The 15,211-nt window shown below is 38.8% G+C and overlaps 1 protein-coding gene across 1 annotated transcript in view; it reads right to left on the bottom strand.

Moving 5' to 3' along the window:
- The window catches only part of TMEFF1 (transmembrane protein with EGF like and two follistatin like domains 1), a 101,064-nt gene that overhangs the window by 44,417 nt on the left and 41,436 nt on the right, over window positions 1-15,211 (bottom strand). Inside the window, exon 5 of the mRNA XM_054502129.2 lies at window positions 13,032-13,128. Coding sequence (XP_054358104.1) covers window positions 13,032-13,128 — 97 coding nt within the window. The remainder of the gene's footprint in view (window positions 1-13,031; window positions 13,129-15,211) is intronic.

Genomic DNA, 15,211 nt, shown 5'->3' with positions numbered 1-15,211 from the left:
ATACAGTCTCACTCTGTAGTTCAGGCTGGAGTGCAGTGGCACGATCTCAGCTCACTGCAACCTCCGCCTCCCAGGTCCAAGCCTGCCTCAGCCTCCCAAGTAGCTAAGATTACAGGCGCGTGCCATCATGCCTGGCTAATTTTTGTATTTTTGGTAGAGGCAGGGTTTGGCCATGTTGGCCAGGCTGGTCTCCAACTCCTGACCTCAAGTGATTCCCCCACCTCGGCCTCCCAAAGTGCTGGGATTACAGGAGTGAGCCACCACACTCAGCCCCGTTAGATTTTCTGGTAAATTCCTATTAGTAAAGGAAAATGAGAGAAAGGTAATAAAAGGGATGATCCAAAAAAGGGAAGTGCTTCTTTCCTTTCAATATGCCCCCAAGGAATGGGAAACATTTTTAAATGATATGAATTAAGTAATTAAGGAAAGGGATAAAGACAAAGCCTTCACTAAGCAAAACAGATTTCTTGATTCATGGAGAACAGAGGTGGAAAACACAAAGGTGAAGAAAATGAAGAAGTAACGAAAAATAAAAGGAACTAAGAAACAACAAGGGGGAAAAAAGTACAGCTCAACCTGGAATAAAGGCACTATTTGCTGTCATTTTTACCATAAATTAAATATATATATATATATATATATATATATATATATATATAGACAGAGAGAGAGAGATAGATATATAGATATAGATATAGATGGATGGTTTAAAGCAGGGATCAATCCTGGCAATTACAGAAGTGGGTCAATCTAGACCAATGCCTGTTTTTGCACATCCAGAAGCTAAAAATGGTTTTCACATTTCTAAAAGGTTAGGTATGGTGAAGACCACATGTGGCCTGCTAAGCCTGATATATTTACCACCTAGCCCTTTACAAAAAAATTTTGCCCACCCTGACCTAAAGGATAAAAGTAGGCAAAACTGGGATGGCAATAAAATAGAAATGGTGGTTAATGGAAGAGAATGTCAGCAACATAGCAAAATACCATACCAGTCCAATAAGAAACAAGTAATCACTTGTTTAACAAGTGGCATTGTTTATAGTGGGTATTGCAGCCCAACCAGGAAATGCCTTGATCAAATATATGAAAAAGACAGTGCTCCTTAGCGGGATGGTACCACTGCATCTAAGACTAACAACTGTGAAAAAAATCGCTACTGTTTTCAATGGCATACAAAGAAAGAAGATTAAATTACCATTTCAAGTAAAGTCCAGCTCAGTGAAACAATGAGCGAAGGAGGAAAATATTAGACTCCAGAGGCCACAGATACTACTGATTATAGTGATTACAGCTGTTTGCAGACTGGCAAGCGTAGCAGAGGTCAGGATGCCCAAAGCACAGAAGCGTGCACTCAAATGAATAGAAATCACTCTTTAATAAATATGCTAAATTCGAAACATTTAACTACATTTACTCTGCACCAACTCTGTGGGTATAGTCACATTTGCCTCATCTAACCCTGACAATTGTAAATTATCAGTACAGAAACTGAATATGAAGGAAATCTAAAAGCCCCAGATCAAAAAACTAGTGAGGGGCTGAGACCAGTGTTTTCTCTATTCATTACAGCTGTTACACCAAATAAATATCTGAGCATGGAAAGTACCACATGAAAAGGCATTTTTCACGTTTATCATAAAATTTTTCATGAAACTCTACCACATCCACTTCTAACACTTCCACTTTTCTTTCTAACACACCAGGGACACTCTTGCCTCAGGCTTTCCCTCTTCCTGAAACACTTCCCCAGACAGCTTCCTGGTTCCATCCCTCACCTCAAAGTTTTTTCTCAAATCTTAAAAGAATAGATAAAGGCCGGGAGTGGTGGCTCACGCCTGTAATCCCAGCACTTTAGGAGGTCGAGGTGGGTGGATCATGAGGTCAGGAGATCCAGACCATCCTGGCCAACATGGTGAAACCCCATCTCTACTAAAAATACAAACATTAGCTGGGCATGGTGGTGCACACCTGTAATCCCAGCTACTCGGGAGGCTAAGGCAGGAGAATCGCTTGAACCCAGGAGGTGGAGGTTGCAGCGAAACAAGATCGCACCACCGCACTCCAGCCTGGTGACTGAGTGAGACTCTGTCTCAAAAAATAAACAAATAAAATAAAAAGATAAAAAATAAAACCAAGCATGCATTTAAAAAGTTAGAAAATGAACAACAGAAAAAAAAAAGCCAATAAAAGCAAAAGGAAGGAAAATATATAACAACAGAAATTTAAAAGTTACAACAGAGGTTAGTAAAACCAAAAGTTGGTTCTTTGAAAAGATTTTCAAATTGATAACACAAGCTTTTCTGCAGGCTTTTTCCTGAGAGAGAAAAAGATAAAAAGCAATGTCAGTAATGAAACAGACTAAAACTTCAACAGGGATTATGATTTAAAAGATAATAAAAGGTTATTGTAAACAACATTATGCCAGCAAGTTTGAAAATCTAGGTGAAATGAATAACTTTTTAAAAATTCTATCCAGTTCTAACAAAAAAGGAAATAGAACCTTAAGGGTACACTAATCATTAAAGAAACTAAATCAGTTGTTCTTAAAAAGTCCCTTAAAGATAGCATCGGATCCAGGCATTTTTTAAAAAGACAATTTATGAACACATCCATTCCAATCTTTCAAAGTAGGTAATTTTTTTTTTTTTTTTTAAGACAGAGTTTCACTCTGTCACCCAGGCTGGAGTTCAGTGGTGCGATTTTGGCTCACTGCAACCTCCGCCTCTCGGGTTTGAGCGATTCTTGTGTCTCAGCCTCCAGAGTAGCTGGAATTACAGTTATGTGCCACCACGCCCGGCTAATTTTTTTTTCCTTTTTTTTTTTTTTTTTTTTTTTGTATTTTTAATAGAGACAGGTTTCACCATGTTGCCCAGGCTGGTCTTGAACTCCTGATCTCAGGCGATCTGCCCGCCTCGGTCTCCCAAAGCACTGACAGGTATGTGCACCATGCCCGGCCAAAAGTAGATAATTTCATTCTTACACAAAGTCATCCAGAGACTAGAAAAAAACACTCCCTAAGTCATTTTAAAAGGCCACATAACATTAAAAACTAAAGAACAATTATAACTCATTGACTACAAACGAATACAAGAAAAATCCATGAGTCCTGACTGATTGATAGAAAAGAAAATCTCACTCTTTCAGTAGATAGAATACCAACTAATAACGTATAGGTACCAAAAGAGATTGAAATCATAAAATAAAAGTAAAATGCTCTAAAAATGAGTACTCTGAAAACAAAAATGAACTCCTGGAAATTAAAAATTGCAGCAGAAATGAAAAACTCATAAACTTGAAGAAATTTCTCAAAAAGTACAGCAAAAAAAATTTAAAACAGAAAACAAGGGAAAAAAGATAAAATGAGACTAGTCCAGGATGTCAACATCCAAGTAACAGGAGTACCGAAAATAGAAAAAAGAGGAAAGGAAATCATCAAATAACTAAAGAAAATTTTTCAAAACGGAAGTCAGTAAGTATCTAGGAAAGGGCATAACATTGTGAGGTATCACTACACTGGAGACCAAAAGAAGACTCTACATGCTTCAAGAGAGAAAAAAATCATATACAAAGGATCAAGAATTAGAATGGCTTTAGACTTCAACAGCAACACTGGAAGCTAGAAGACAACAAAGCAACACTTTCTTAATTCTCAGGGAAATTTGTCTCACACCTCGAATTATGCACTTGCAAAGTTCTAAATAAAATATTAGGTGTGGAATAAAAATACTTAAACACTTCAAACAAGGTCTCAAAAGTTTTTAAAATATTATACCTTTTCATAAGAGGCTGCTAAAAGAAGTAATAAAATGAGAGAGTAAAACCAAGAAGTTAGAAGCAAAAACAGAAGAAACACAGTACCCTATATAGGAGGGAGAGACAAAGGAATTTCTAGGAGGATCCTAGTGGTATAATAAAAAATATTCTTGGTCTTTGTTCCCAGTTCCTGGTATAGAGTTCCCTTGACATTTCTTGAGTGATAAGAGAGTTCTTATATTCTAGTGAGATGACTCATGGGGTGAGGGGACAGGGAGTTAATGTCACCACAAAAACCAACCACAGTGATTAGAGGGTTAGAACTTCTGCCTCCCAGCCCCACCCCAATTCTCCTACCTCTGGGAAGGGGAGAAGGGTTGGATGTTAAGTTCAATCACCAATGACCAATGAGTTAACCAGTCATGATTACATAATAAAACTTCAGTTTAAAAACTCAGAATAAGGGGGGGTTCGGGAGCTTCCAGTGGGTGAGCACATCTCGGTGGTGCACTTGACTCCATGGGGACAGAAGCTCCTGCACTCAGGACCTTTCTGGACCTGCTTTATGTACTTCTTCATCTGGCTGATCATTTGTATCCTTTACAAATAAATAATAAGTATAGTGCTTTCCTGAGTTCTGTGAGTTGTTTTAGCAAATCAGCTAGGGCACGGGAACTCCAAAATTTACAGTCATCTGGGCAGAAGTGGGGGTAGCCTGGGGACCTCATTTGCAGCTGGCTATAAAGTGGGGGCAGTCTTATGGGACTGAGTCCTTAACCATGGGTCTGTGGTAACTCCAAGTAGTTACTGTCAGAATTTAATTGAATGGTTGGACATCTAGGTAGTGTCAGAGAGTTGGAAAATTGATTGTTGTTGGAAAAGATACCATACTGAAGGGAGATCCTGGGATGACAGCTATATACAAGGTGTAGAGGGCAATCAGTCCACAATGAAATAGTTTAACTCTATAGACAGCTGTGTGGATGGCCATCATTACCAAGATGCCTAGTGCTACCGTACCCAACTTTCAGTCAGAAGATAGACTGCCCAGGTAAGCCTGGCCCAGATTCTTATCTGTAGTTGGCCTGTCTTGACCATAAGATAATGAAGTTCCTCATCACACACTGGGGCCTGCCGGGTTGGCGGGGGGCGGGGGGGGGGTCTGGGGGAGGGATAGCATTAGGAGAAATACCTAATGTAAATGATGAGTTGATGGGTGCAGCAAACCATCATGGCACATGCACTATGTAACAAATCTGCACGTTGTGCACATGTGCCCCAGAACTTAAAAGTATAATAAAAAAAAAAATGAAGATAATGAAGTTCCTGCTCTCCCCTCCATGTCCTGCTGCAAGAACAACTCAGCCCACTCAGTTAATTGACATAGTCCTGACAGCTGAAGGTGAGATATGGGGAGATTATAAGTAAACAACACAGAGCAGAGCAGTCCATTCTGATCACATTTCTACCAGTGATCCATACATTAGAATCCTATCAGATGCCTCAACTATAGTGAGCCTACGTTCTCCATGACCCTGTGACTCCAATACTGACTTCCCTAAAAGGGAATCTTGTAAACTCTCTGAGGAGCTGAAAACCAGACCCTGCCACAGAGGCTGTTCAAAGTGTCTTCTGTAAGCCTTCCTCTCTAAGTGGGCACTATTGCCCTTTCCTTCCATGGCTAGGTTAACACAAGGTACTGGAAATAACAGCAGTATTCTATTTTGTACCCTAGGTGTTAGGTACATAGGTAGCTTTTAATAGGTATTCCTTAAATTGCACATGTATGTTTAAACACTTTTGTATACAGTATACATTTTACAATAAAGACTTTAAATAAGGTACAGAACTATGGGTATAGTGTGATGTCATTAGTTTTTTAAAAATAAAATAAAAGAACATATGTACATATTTGCTTGCACATACATAAAATACCCCAGGAGATTAAACAAGAAACAGATCACAGTGACTGTGTCTAGTGAAGACAACTGAGTGACTGGGAACAGGGGTGGAAATGAGACCTTTCACTCTAGAGCCTTTTTAAGCTTTTGAATTGGCAGCACTAAATTTCAAAGGCATGAATGCATATATACATACATAAATGAATGCATAAATTCAATATCTTCTATGATTTAGCACTATAATTTTGGCAAATCACAACTCCAAGTCTTTAAAACAGGGATAATACCTCAAAACACTGATGACAGGATCAAATAAGATTTTGTAAAAAGCCCTTTGAAATCTATCAAATACTGTGCACATCTGAATGGTATTATTATTACTGAAAAACATCCACCCTTTCGCTTCCTTTTTTCTTAACCCTATATAGAAAGTACTATTTCTTCTCAATATAGTAAGTTTATTTAGCAGTTAAGAAAACATTGGCTTAAACTAATTCATGTCAAGTTACTGAGATTTAACAAACACCTAATAAAGCCTGCAACAAATTCAATGCTAGTCTTTTTCACACATATTAAATCCTTACAACCACCCTGTAAGCAGCTCTAAGTGAATAATAAAGGCCTAGTGTTGATTGCCACTAATTCAACAAAGGCCTATAAAAGGACCCATCGTAAGATACCCAATCTTACAGGCAGTTTACCCAAGACAAAAATCAGCAAGACAAAGTCCCTGCCCTCAGGAAGCTCACAATCTACTTAGTGCTATGCAGAGATTGCTTTTTCAAGACCAAGGAGGAACACAGGATATGGTCACATAACTCATAGGAACTGTGGGAGAACGCAAGGTAGACTTATAAGAAGAGGTGGTGAATCTGACCTAAGTCACACGGCATCTAAGGCTAGAAGGAGGAATAGGAGTTAAAACAAGCTGATAAACAGGAATGGGACTCCAGGCAGAGGGAATAACAGGGGCAAAGTGGGTAAGAAAGTGTTCAATAATAACAGTGCATTCAGAAAACTGCAAGAGATTGCAGGGAGACGGAGTTTTGCATTTTAAAGGCAAAACTCTCTTACTGGCAACTGTCAAAGGACTTTAAGAAGATATTTCTGGGCTGGGCGCAGTGGCCCACGCCTGTAATCCCAGCACTTTGGGAGGCTGAGGCGGGCGAATCACGAGGTCAGGAGATCGAGACCATCCTGGTTAACACGGTGAAACCCGTCTCTACTAAAAAAAAAATACAAAAAATTAGCCGGGCGTGGTGGCAGGCACCTGTGGTCCCAGCTATTCGGGAGGCTGAGGCAGGAGAATGGCGTGAACCCCAGAGGCGGAGCTTGCAGTGAGCCGAGATCATGCCACTGCACTCCAGCCTGGGCAACAGAGCAAGACTTGGTCTCAAAAAGATATTTCTGGAAGGCCGGGTGCAGTGGCTCAGGCCTGTAATCCCAGCACTTTGGGAGGCCGAGGCAGGTGGATCACGAGATCAGGAGTTCAAGACCAGCCTGGCCAAGATGGTGAAACCCCGTCTCTACTAAAAATACAAAAATTAGCCGGGCGTGGTGGCGGGTACCTGTAATCCCAGCTCCTTGGGAGGCTGAGGCAGAGAACTGCTTGAACCCGGGAGGTGGAAGTTGCAGTGAGCCGAGATGGTGCCCACTCCACTCCGGCCTGGGCGACAGAGCAAGACTCCGTCTCAGAAAAAAAAAAAAAAAAGAAGAAGATATTTCTGGATAAAGGAGCCTGTCATTACTAACATCCAGATTATACTCTGGATAAAATAATGCTTAATAATGTTTATGTTTAAAAAAACAACACAAAATTATTTTTCCATTATAATCTAAGGGGCTACAGTAAGGACTTACTAAACCTAAAAATAGTTTTAAAATATCCAGAATAAGGCAGTGCTAAATGACAAAAATTACTGCCACCTCTGATTAGGAGGAAATAAGAGCAGAAGAATAGAAAATGTACTTCTTCAGTTCTTGTTTTAAAAAGTACATGAAGCTTCCAGAAAGGAGGATATACTGCAGGACACAAATGTGTAACATTACTCTGTTTACACAAGAGAAAAGATATCACTGCACCTTCTGAGGAAGAGACTTGCCAGATTGTAGTACTGACCAGAAATCTGCATCAAAACAGAAAATGGTACCACAAATGACTAAGATGTCCAGCAGGTGGATTAAACTGGTTATCCATGTTGTCTGCCACACTCTGCACCTGTATGATTCTCTGAGCAACTCTGAGATATTTATATCACTCAGGGGGATAAATGGAAACAGCATCTCCAAAAAGGAGACTGATATAAAAGAGGCAGAAGAGCAGGGGCTAGTTCCATAAAGTGCATTGCAGACAAAATTCAAAAGGAATAACTGGAGGATTTTTAACTCACCTGTATTGGCATTAGGCCTGATGATTCTACAGACTCCTCACACCATTCCTGGGCAGGGATTTAGGTCGGGTATATAAAAGGTACTGAAGTGAAGGAGTCCTATGATTACGTGTCCCCACTATCCAGAGAAGCAGCTGATGGCTATCTTACAGCAATAACTTCGGCCTTGGACAGATTAGAAATACTGTTTAGAAAGAGAGGGGGTGTGGTACTAAGAATATGTGGTGTAAAAAATATAAGTTGCTGTAAAGGAAGTGCTGTTTTCAAGTTTTAAGACCAAGTAGGAAGTGTATGCACTGTTTCACAGTGGTCACAGTGAAATACTGAAACCCACTTATGTGGGGAGTCATATTTCTTGGAGCCTCAACCACCTACACCTCTAGGTATAAATTTGAAAGGTAAGCATTAATGAACGTAACTGTCACAAACCCAAGCAAAGCCCACAATGCCATCAAAGAAATGCAGTGAGTTTCAGGAAGGAAGGGTGAGGGGGAAGCCTCTTAGAAGCAAAAATAATTTAAATTATAAATGAATTAAAATAACCATTGAGCAGACAAGACAGATAAAATACATACAATGAATAAAGTTCATGCACTTCACTCAGAAGAACCTATATACTCTTATTTTACATTTAGAACTTATTCCTACTTTAGATACAGTTTCTGCGAGTGTTTGTTTCCTATTCCAGGGAAGCAGAGAAGCAAATTAAAAATTGAGGGCATCTACAAACTCATTGCCGAGGCACACTGACAGCATCTAGAAGCAGCAGCTAACAGCCTTACAAGACAGAAGAAAACATTTTTAAAAAACAGATATAGAACCCAAAACACAAAGCTAAATGAAGCCTTAAGTGCAGCAGTGAAACAACCACACATCATGGGCCTCTACATGCCCATGTACAACACAATAGACTGATTCCTTGTCATAAGACCTATGTTCTGGTTCTCCATTCAGCCTTTCTGAACTCACCTTCACCTATAAAAATCAGGACAATACTTCCTTGCCTTACTACCAAACAGAACTGCTCAGAATAGCTTAAAAATATATTATGTGTCAAAAATGCTCTGAAAACTGTAACATACTACATGATATGTATTGTAAGAGTATGTTAAACGTATTCTGTATATTCTGTTTAAGAAGGCAAAGAAGTATGTAATGTATTTAAATCAATTTCTATTTAAATGGCTAAATTAAAAAAAAAGCACTTCTCTTAATAGCAGAAAATTAACTTACATGGTATCACTTATCCCCTCACCAAAATGCCAGATTTTTTTTTTTTAACAACCATTAGCAAGAGAAAGAATTTTTAAAAGCAAGAGAAAGATTTTAGCTGCTCTTTGCAAATCAGATAGGTTGGATAACATTTCTTCTGACAGGAAAGACATTTTAAATTGAGAAAAGACAAAGTACGTTTGATTTTCTGGGTTGTTTGTTCGTTTGTTTTTGGAGACAGGGTCTTGCTCTGTCACCCAGGCTGGAGCACAGTGGCGCAATCATGGCTCACTGCAGCCTAGATCTCTCAGGCTCAAGCAATCCTCCTGCCTTGGCCTTCTAAAGATTCTGAGATTACAAGTGTGAGCCACCACAGCTGGCCTACAATAAAATTTTAAATGAATACTTACACCTAAAAAAATACATGCAGTACACATCTATTATAGTTTACTATAGAGCAATACTTTTCAAACTGTAGGTCATAATCACTAGTGGATTATGAAGTCAATTTAGTGGTTCACTGCCAGTATTTTATAAGAAAGTAGGATAGAAAATATTAGAGTACATTGCCTTTAATAAAGGTAAGTACTATTCCACAGAATTTTGTTTGACTTAATATTTATTAGTACCATGTGTATATAAACAGGAGTGCTGGATAACAATGCAAATGTATTTTTTACATGAAATGTAGTCAAAAAAGACTGAAAGTCACTGGTAAGAAATTCAATAAATAGGCAGTTGATTTCTAGATGCCAGCTAAGAACTAACAGAATTTAAAAGCAGCTAGCACTCAGAGTGACCAAGGCTTAATACAGAAGTAAAGAAATCACAGCTGGGACCAGGCTGATGAAGAGGGCAGTGTTTTTGTTTAAAAAAAAAAAAAAAAAGTAACTGGGCAGCAGTCCTCAAAGTAGGAAAAAGAAGATAACATCCCTTCCGGGAATTTTTTCTTTAAAGGAAAATTAGAAAGAGGCAGATAGTAAGAAAAGCACTGTACTATTAATTAGAAGAATATACCCGCATCAAACCCTCTGACATTAGTCCTCAATGGTTTCATCTTTAAAATGAGAGGATCAGACTAGAAGATAAATTTTTTATTTATTTTATTTATTTATTTATTTATTTATTTATTTATTCTTTTGAGATGGAGTCTCGCTCCATCGCCAGGCTGGAGTGCAGTGGCGCAATCCTGGCTCACCGAAACCTCTGCCTACCAGGTTCAAGCAATTCTCCTGCCTCAGCCTCCCGAGTAGCTGGGACTACAAGTGCATGCCACCACGCCCAGCTAATTTTTTTATTTTTATTAGAGACGGGTTTTCATCATGTTGGTCAGGATGGTCTTGATCTCTTGACCTCATGATCTGCCCACCAAAGTGCTGAGATTGAGATTACAGGCATGAGCCACTGTGCCCTGCCTGAAGATAAATATTAAGATCCTACCTTAATACTCTGATTTCAATGCAGTTTATAATAATTAAGTCATAACAGAACTACTTGAATTAAACTGAGCTTTTGTTCTTAATAACTAAAAGTTTATCTTTTAATAAGAAAATTATGTAACATCTTAATAAATAATAGGTTTTTATATTAAAATCAAGACTTAATGGCTAATGTCATATTTCTGCAGCTTTCCATTTTCCAGACCTAAACAGCCCAGCTGGATAGGTAAAAATTACCTTTAGATACATTACTATTCACCTGGTTAGCAACCATGAAAAACACATGGAAGGTGCCTTGAGGGAGTTACATAACCACCATATAACTTTCTTGGTACCATGGCCCATTTAAAAGTTAAAAAAAAAAATTAAATAACCACTGAGATACATTTACACTGTTAAAACAACTGCAATCAGTAACAAGTGCTTTACAGACTAAAAGATTAGATATTACCAACATTTCCTTTTGTCTCTTTCCATAGAAGGATCAAACACTTTAGCTTAATCACTTTTTTCTAGATAAAGATACCAACTGCTTCCTTCGTATTTTCCTCTTGTTGCATCAATTTCCTTGCCTGATGTTGGCTGCTCATCACTGTCTATGTGCTCCTTAGCCTGCTAGTAAGAGCCTGCATGCTCCTTACTATTGGTAAGCCCTTCCATGGTCTATGTCCACTTCCTTATGCTTAGAGCTGGTATCTACAACAATAGTGGTGGCAAGCTCTCAGATAAATAGACACACAAAAAATTAATTTAGTAAACACGACAGAGTTGCTCTGATTGGGAATAGGCTACATATTACATTATGAGGGGGTGTTTACATAAAGATATGTATTTTATCATGTAGATGTCTAGAACTCCCGGCCTCAAGCAATCCTCCCACCTAAGCCTCCCAAAGCACTGGGATTACGGACGTGAGCCATTGCACCCAGCCTATCATGCAGATGTCACATCTGGAGCCACTTCTGAGACTAGATGGAATATGTTTCAATTCTAAGCAAAAGACCTCATCTTTTTAAATTTAGGCATGAAAAATGATAATAGAAAAATGTATAAAATAGGGATGAATAGAAGCACCATGAAAGGAATAAAAACAGACCAATAGATCAAGCCAGTCAATCACTGACAGCTATTTTGACTCTGAACACTATTACAGAAGAGTACTAAGGAAAAATATAGACACATATACATATATTAAGGTGTTTCATCATGCCATATCATTAGTACAAAATAAAAGGAAGAAACAGCATAATATCTATTATCAGTTCTCTCTGTAAGTCCATATTGCTCATCATTTCTCTATTGTTCTATAGGCCAGTATCTGCTTTGGAAAACATGTTCTTCCAAATCAAACCACTCCGAATGAAATGAATGGACACGGGTCAATCTATGTGACCAATGTGCAGAAACAGTAAATGCAGGTTTTGTTGAGTCCACTTTTTATTGAACTTACTTGTCTTTTGCCAGTTGTCACCTACTTTGAAATATGCACCAAATAAATTAACACAATTTTACCAAGTGCCATCCAAATAGCTGATTTTATACATAATACTGAAAATTGAGTGTTCTTAATTTGCAAAACTAACTTTGGACATTAATGCTAATTAGATCATATTATTACTGTTCAGTGAAAGGCTCGAATACGCAGTTAAGGGCTGAATAAATACGGAACTGGAAAATACACACCAAAAATATGTACAAGTAAGGAAGAAAGCACAAATATCTTATAGAAATAAATGTTTTAAAATAGATACTAAGTGGAAACTGAGGAAGTGAAGAAGATCCATTTATGCTCCCAGGTCCTAAAGTCAACATTAAAGCTTTTAGAATCAAATATGCAAAAAGCCAGCACCACAGGAAAATGAAAGAAGAATGATATTGGAAATAAATAAGAATACTGATGAAAGGAAAAATCAAACATGACTGTTGATAAATGTCTGCAGCCTTACTGTTCTAAAAAAGAACACCATTTCTTACAGGGAATGAATGGGAAATTGGACAGACAGTGCTGTCAGCTATAAAACCTACCTTAATGAAGGCTGAACATGAGTGAGAAAAGCACTTGGTATAAAATATATAAAACTATCGGGAGGAAAAAAGTCATAGATAAAACCAGAAAACTATAAATGGATTATCATTCTAAAATATAACACTTAAACTTATTTAAATAGCCATAGTATTATATCAATTTAAAAGTCAATAGACTAGCATTAAACAAAAAAAAAAATTTGAAAACACAAAAGATACAGAACCAGGTAAATGATACCTTTCCACAATATAATCATAATGATGATTAATCTCTAAATAACTTTGTCCCTTCCCCTCAACCAACTCACCCAACATTTTCTGCATCTTCATCACATTCAGCTTTATATTTGCAGGGTCCACACTTGGAGTGTTTTCTGTGAACTTCTGCCCCTGACCCTTCCTCTTCTGTTTAAAAAGAAAAATCAAATTTTCAACCAAAAGTTGGGATCCTTTCCAGATATGCTTCATGTTTTCAGTAGTCATTATCCTGTTTCTGAGGAAAATGTACCTGAGCTCTTGAAAACAGTCACTTCCAAAATCTACCAATGCTTGAAGTTCAAAAATGTTGCTAGTACTCAGTACAACATATTTTGTGAGGAAAAGAAGTTTTGGTGCTGAAAAATGATCCCTTAAACTATGTAGGCAGAACAACACAGTAGGTTTGATAATGAATTGCTTTTTTAAAAAAATTACCATATAACACTGAATAAGGGAGAAAGAAAAGAGACAGGAGCAATACATTTAAGTCCTGTGATTACCCTCCTGTTGGAATCAGCCTGTGCAAAGCAGGTCAGCAGATAAGCGCCTGACCACAAAAGAATGTAACTCTCACCTTTTCCTCACATCAGTTTCATACCTGTCTTTCTAACTACATAAAAACTAATTTCAGAGTTAAAAAAAAAATACTTATCTCCAAATTTTAAAATGGAAAAGGGTCTCTTTATAAAGGACTTTTCTTCTTTTTCTACTTGGTCACTTAGCACAGCCAAAAATATGCAGATACAAAAGTATGCAGGTCTCCTATGACCCAACGCAAAAGAAAAAAAAAAAAAAAAAACAGTAAATACTGCCAGCCCCAAACTCAGCTCACATCCCACACTGAAAGGGCCTTACACTTTGTGGGTCTCAACTAGAGTGGATCATATCCTGATAATCTCAAACTGGCCAGGGAGATCAGTTCTGAAATCAACTTAAGGATTTCAGTTCATTCAAGGGATTTCCCTCGAATTTGGTTTGAAAAAGAGTACTATTCAGGGAGTGTCTTTTTTTTTTTTTTTCCAGACGGAGTCTCACTTTGTCATCCAGGCTGGAATGCAGTGGCGCAATCTCAGCTCACCACAACCTCTGCCTCCCGGGTTCAAGTGATTCTCCTGCCTCAGCCTCCTGAGTAGCCGGGATTACAGGTGCACACCACCATGCCCGGCTAATTTTTGTATTTTTAGTAGAGACGGGGTTTCACTATGCTGGCCAGGCTGGTCTTGAACTCCTGACCTTGTGATCCACCCACCTCAGTCTCCCAAAACGCTGGGATCACAGGCATGAGCCACCACACCCGGCCTCAGGGGGTGTCTTATAATAAAGATCGTGTTAAAAAGGTACACAAATCTGCCATGCCTGTTTGGTAATGCTTCCAAACTTCTAATTTTTGGTGTCTGCCTGTCCTTAAATAGAAAATATTCCCCTAAACTCTCATGAATACTCCCAAACAGATACCAGGGATTATCATCCTAAGTAATTCTGAGGCCCCAAAACATCATAATATTCAGAAATACTACAGTTACCATGAGCTCACTAAGGTCTGTATATTAACTGGAGCAAACCACTTAGCCCTTCTAACTCATGCTCTCAAAAATAAAAAATAAAAAATAAATGGTCAACCTACATCCTCAGGGCAAGATATCCAGCATTTTTTGTTTTGTTTTGTTTTGTTTGAGACAGGGTGCAATGGTGTGATCACCATTCACTGCAGCCTCAACCTCCTGGGCTCAAGCAATCTTCCCGCTTTAGCCTCCGAAGTAGCTGAGACTACACGCCACCACACCTGGCTTTTTTTTTATTTTTTTATTTTTTGAGAAGGAGTCTCGCTCTGTCGCCCAGGCTGGAGTGCAGTGGCACAATCTCAGCTCACTGCAACCTCTGTCTCCTGGATTCAAGCAATTCTCCTACCTCAGTCTCCTGAGTAGCTGGGATTACAGGCGCCCACCACCACGCCTGGCTAATTTTTGCATTTTTAGTAGAGACGGGGTTTCACCACATTGGTCGGGCTGGTCTCAAGCTCCTGACCTCAGGTGATCTGCCCGCCTGGGCCTCCCAAAGTGCTGGGATTACAGACATGAGCCACTGTGCCCGGCATTTTTTTGTTTTTTTTTTTTTGGTAGAGACAGGGTCTCACTATGTTGCCCAGGCTGGTTTCAAACTCCTGGGCTCAAGTGATCCTCCCATCTCAGCTTCCCAAAGTTCTGGGATTTTAGGCATGAGCCACTGCTCC

The sequence above is a fragment of the Pongo pygmaeus genome, chromosome 13 (assembly GCF_028885625.2).
Source record: "Pongo pygmaeus isolate AG05252 chromosome 13, NHGRI_mPonPyg2-v2.0_pri, whole genome shotgun sequence".
Lineage (NCBI taxonomy): Eukaryota > Metazoa > Chordata > Mammalia > Primates > Hominidae > Pongo > Pongo pygmaeus.
Note: the sequence above shows the minus strand (reverse complement) of the source record. Positions and strands in the feature narration are given on the sequence as shown.